We start from the raw sequence: 5,734 nt of genomic DNA on the forward strand, positions 1-5,734 counted from the left end.
CACAGATCAGGCGCCCAGATCTGATCTGTGACACCCACGAGCTGGGTAATGCAAAGACACGTGTCCTGGGAGCTCCTCCAGCAGTGACTACACACAGTGAAGACACTGAGGCGCGTCTGCTGCTGGGACCCGGGACTGAGCCCTGATGGGCGGGTTTGGCTCAGGGAGGCATCAGCGGCTTTACAGGACTTAGAGTGGATCACAGGTAATTAGGAGGTTTCATCAGACTCCTCTGATGTTTATGTCTTTGTCATCAGTTCTGCACCCACATCCCACAGTTTCCACAGCCCCTCAGCCTCCTGTGACATCTTCTGCCTCCATTAGTGATGCGGTCCTTAGGGACATCCGAGAATGTTTTATTTTATATTTTCTAGTAATGAACTTTTCCAATCCAGAGGCCTCAGTGGTCGTCAGAGAACCATAAATACAGAGCGGCTCCCAGGAGAATGCTTTTGATGCAGAACCACAGATCCTGACAGGAAAGCAGCCCTTGGACTCCACCTGCCCCTGTCCCTCCCTGGGCTGCTCCTGTCTTCTGTGGGTGCTGAGCGCCCCCTGCAGCCAAGCCGCCTCCTGTGTCCTGCGGGGCGGTCTGGACGTCCCATCACGATGTCTCCTGCAGTTATCCGCTGCCGTGTTCTTGGTTCTCAGGCTGCTCATTTGCATGTATAGCATGAACTGGGTGTTGTCTCTGGAAATGGTGAGTCTGCCCCTAACATAGTCGGCTTCATATTGATGACTTTTCCCACCCCAGGTAACTGCGACCCACTCCAGCCCCTTCCCTGAGGCCTGGCAAACCCAGTGACTCTCATAGCTACAGGTGAATCAAGAGGCTGCACAGGAGAGCCTCAGGGGCCCCTCTAAGCTGTACCAAGTCTCCCAGAAGCTCTGTAAGCTGCATCTCACGCTAGAGGCATTCTGGTTAAAAACTGTCATATAGCCACTATTTCTTTCACAAACATCCACTTGGCTTCCCAGGATGTGCTGGAACTCAAGGTCCAATGTCACCTTTGGGGGCCGTGGTCTTCTGCGAGGTCATGGGACCTGCTCTGTCTTCAGGAACCTGCAGCTGTGGGGGAGGATCAGGACAGTGGCTCCTTAATTTTGCTCACCAGATCTGATTCACATAAATTCAAGTGGAGAGTTGGATATATTTAATTGTGTTCAAGCACCTGATAATATGAAAGAATACAAAAGTACACATATAAGGATTGATGAAAACAAAAATTAATAATTTAAATTTTTAAAAATTACATTAAAAACAATGACATTTGGATTTAATTTTTTTTTGAAAAATTAAAGGCAAATAATGTAACATTACAACTTAAAATCATATGGAAAAATATTTCTAACCAGCCTATATACTGCCAACCACTGTGAGTGTGTGTGTGTGTGTGTGTGCGTGTGTGAGAGAGAGAGAGAAAGATAGAGAAAGCGAGAGAGAGAGGCAGAGAGAGAGAAAGAGAGAGAGGGAAAGAGAGGGAGAAAGAAAATACAGACAGGAGAAACACAAAAAAGGAGGCACATCTGACATAAAGTATTATAATTTATAAGGTCCTCGAATAAGGTGGGAGATGCCATCTTTAAGGGTCACATAAGGTAGAAAAAAATTGCTACACTAAGTATGATTATACATCTATATAAATTCCATTTTCTAGTTGTACTATGCATATTACAACTCAGCATAGCCCTAGTGTATTGTATCTAATGGTGAAATGGGAGGGTGACAGAAAACCCATTCTCCAGCTTGGGCCCTGTCTTCATGGAGCCTGAGTGCCCTTGGTGGTCCTGGGCCTCTCTCCAGGGAAGTTTGTGTCTGGGGTCACACTCTCGTCTTCTATGTGTCCCTCACAGTAATACAGGCTGTGGCATTGTTGGTCACAGAGCTCAGTGGCAATAGCATTTGGTTTTTGGACGTGGATCTGGAGATGGTGACTGAGCTCGTGAGGAGGGGGTTAGAACATGTGCTCCCTCGTGACCTATGCCCCTATCCACTCCCTTGCCTGAGGACAGGCGAATCCAGCTCCAGCAGGAAGTGCTTGTTGTGATGGAGAATCCAGAGACAGCACAGGTGAGGGAGGGACCTGGGAGGCCGCACCAGGCCAGTAAATGACCATGACCCACAGTGGTCAGTGTGCATGAGTTCTGGACAATACACTGAAGTTCCTACATACACACATTTTGTTAAGAATGAAGAATTTACTGTTGTTCAACTTCTGTGATTTCTAGACAATTCAGTAGATTTGGAGAATAAATTCAGGCACATATATGGCAAACTTGCAACCAAATTTATAAAAACTCCTTTCAGAGGAATGAACATTGAACTATGTTCTTTTAATATAAAGAGGGTGATATTCAGAATAGAAGTGAAGCATGATACCCTAATCGCGTGTTAATTCTGAAATCACAGTTAATCTTCAGCAGAAATCAGAGGCAGTGGAGGTCCCCCCTCCTGAAGGAGAAAACCCCTGAGTCTATAAACCTGACTTGGCGGTCTCTGCAGGCTCTGAGTGTGCAGGACCAGCCCCTACCCCAGACACAGGGATAGTGAAAGACTCTGCTCTTTCTGTGGGGACGTGAGGCTTAGTGTGTGGAAAGGTCCAAACTTACTCTACTCTAAATCTCTGTAAATGGATAGAAACCAAAGAATATGAGAAAGATGTGGACTCACTGTAGATGCAACAATTCCTCATGAGAAGAGCAACTCGATGGTTGGATACTGCACAGAATTAAGGAAGAACCCATTTGGGGTCATTGTAGAAATTGTCATTATTTGCCAACTGCGTGCCTGCTTCTTTACGTCCCCTGAGAGAAGCAAGTAAATTCGTGGTTTCTAGATAAAAATCCAATAACAGAGTCCCTCCCTGAGAATGCTCCTCCTATTCCTCCAACGTTAGGAGCCCATAACCCGGCGCCAGCTGCTGCTCTCTGACGTCTTCACCGGGTTTCAGCCAAACACACACGTCCTTGGAGCTCCTCGCAGACAGTGACTCAGCAAGGTGCGGTGGCTGCGGGGCACACGGCCGATCCCTGATGGGCACCTATAGCTCAGGGGGCCTGCTGGCCGTGCTGGACTTAGTGTGGAACTCGTGGTGGTTAGGGAGACCCAGCGAACTCCCCATTTCTCCTTCAATGCTTGTGAAACTTGAATCCTGGGCAGACAATGTCCACAGCCTCACCCGGCCTCCTGCACACTTTTCTTTCTCCATCAGTGGCACCTGCCTTGGGGCATTTGGTCATGGCAGCTCCTATAGTTATAAAGTTTACAAACGTAGAAGCCTCAGTAGCAGGGACATAAGTGTAAATTCACAGCTTCTCCCCAGGGAAGGTTAGATGCAGAGGAAGCCACAGGCCCTGAAGGAGAGCAGCCCTTGACCTGCACCTGCACCTGCCTTGGGCTGCCTTGTTTTCTGTGTATCCTGAGCGCCCCCTGCTGGTTCCAGGCGCCTCTGCAGGAGGTTTGTGTCCGGGCTCACACTGACTTCCCCTCACTGTGTCTCGTACAGTAATACACGGCCGTGTCCTCGGCTCTCAGATTGTTCATATGCAGATACAGCGAGTTCTTGGCGTTGTCTCTGGAGATGGTGAATCGGCCCTTCACCGAGTCTGCGTAGTATGCGGTACCATCACTATTAATGTATGAGACCCACTCCAGCCCCTTTCCGGGAGCCTGGCGGACCCAGCTCATAAGATAGTTACTGAAGGTGAATCCAGACGCTGCACAGGAGAGTTTCAGGCACCCCCCAGGCTGAACCAAGCCTCCCCCAGACTCCACCAGCTGCACCTCACACTGGACACCTGCAAACACAGAGACACCCTGGTCAGAAACTGCCACCCACATCCACTGTTTCTCTCACTCATGTCCACACACACTCAGTCTCTGTAGTTTTCCATGGATCACCTTCTAAAATAGCAACAAGGAAAACCCAGCAAAGCCCCAACTCCATGGCGAGTCTCCTTTTTCAGCCCTGAAAACTTAGTGGAAACAGATGTGAATCCTGGGGTTGGGTCTCCTCTCCCAGAGCTGCAGGGTCAGGGCTGGGCTGCTTTTCATCATCAGAGGGAGGGCCCTATTTGCATGTCTTCTGCTATATAGCAAGTTCTGGGGTGGGATTCCTGAGGAGAGGGCAGGGCCCAGAGCAGGTGAGAGTGTCCTGAGGGAGTTTGGAGATATTAATACAATTTTGGCAAATGTAGTTTCTTTTTAAAACTTTGTTCTGTGATACACCTTTTAAACCCATAACTGTATTTCTATTTTTAATTTAAATATAGTTTTATTGAGGTGAAATGGACCTATGAAAACTGCATATATTAAACCTAGCTAGCACCAGTCGTCTCATCATGCTGTGTAGTATCAATGTTATTCCCACATTACAGATGTCAAATTACCAGCAGAAGCACAGATGGCAGGTACAGTGTTACCGGAGCTCACATGTGTTCAGGGTGAGCCCGTGTATCTGGGCCTGTGCTTCTCACCACTGGGCCCGACTGCTCCCTTAGCCAGGCCCAGCACACGGTGGGTCACCCCTAGTGACATTTTCAGCCCGTTCTTCTGGTAATGAAAGTGTGGTGTGATGTGTGTGCACTATTGTGTTTACATAATGAGTGTAAAGAGAAGCACATTTTATGCAGTTGTATTTTCATACATGTCAGACTTTCATCGTGTTAATGTCTATTTTTCCATCAAGCCACACTGAACAAATTATCCATTTGTTTGTGACACTCTTCTTGAGACATTGTTGCTGTACGTAAATATTGCATAAAGTGTGCTGTTTAGTAAGTACGCAAGCCGAGCTCGGTGGCACAAACTTGTAGTTTCAGCTACTTAGATGGCAGATGCAGGAGGATTGTTGGGATCAGAAGTTGGAGGCTACGTTGAACCACGATCCCACCACTGTAGTCCAGCCTGGGTCGGAGAGTGAGACCACATATCTAAGGAGAAAAACAAACAAAATGGAACGTGATTCCACTGGTTCTCACCTGGGCATCCACCAGAACCATCCAGATAATGAACAAACAAACCACACTTGCAAGTTTCCTCGTGCTCCTCTGCAATTCCTCCTTCCCAATTCTTCCCTCACCATATTTTGAATCAATATTTCATATGTATTACTTTAGTTTTGATTTTCAAAAATTTATTATACAGAAATTATATAGTATGTGTCTTATCCGTGTGGCTTCTCCCTCATCTTGGGATACAACAATGTTGACCCTCAACAGTGTGTCTATTCTAATGATGGATGTTACTGGAGCAAATTAGCATGTCATTACTGTTTATCTGTGTATATTCTCGATATTTGTATGTTTTCCAGTTTCTGAGTATTACACGTAAATGTGCTCCTCGGCTTGGAGATGTAGGCATCCTATAAAAATATGTTATTATTCTTACAACATCTACCAACTTTAGTCATCTGCAAATTAGCCTATTTTCTTAAATGCACCAGATTTTTATGTTATAGGACACCCAACATGTCTGAAATCTGAAGAGAGATGAGGACTTAGAGGGAAAACAGCAGGAGCAGGGTATAATCGTATCTGGGGCAGAGGCTGCCAAATGTCATTTAAGTTAATAGAAGATTAAAGTAGACATGTTCATTGGGGGGTCTAAATTTGAGTGTGATAGATGAATTATTGTTTGAATTCTCAACTGTATACAGTTGAGGAATTCCTCCTGCTACTGAAGTTTTTTCCTCAATATTGGGGAAAGATCACAAAATGGGACAGTTCTGTCTGG

At 46.4% G+C, this 5,734-nt stretch overlaps 1 gene segment (V, D, J or C); it reads right to left on the minus strand.

Annotated features, from left to right (window-relative positions):
* Positions 1-3,472: 3,472 nt before the first annotated feature.
* On the minus strand, positions 3,473-4,026 carry LOC144577494 (immunoglobulin heavy variable 3-48-like). The segment is given in 2 exon segments: positions 3,473-3,798; positions 3,902-4,026. Coding segments are annotated over 2 exon segments (372 nt in total).
* Positions 4,027-5,734: the final 1,708 nt, after the last annotated feature.

This window comes from Callithrix jacchus, chromosome 8 (assembly GCF_049354715.1).
Source record: "Callithrix jacchus isolate 240 chromosome 8, calJac240_pri, whole genome shotgun sequence".
In the NCBI taxonomy this organism is placed as follows: Eukaryota; Metazoa; Chordata; class Mammalia; order Primates; family Cebidae; genus Callithrix; species Callithrix jacchus.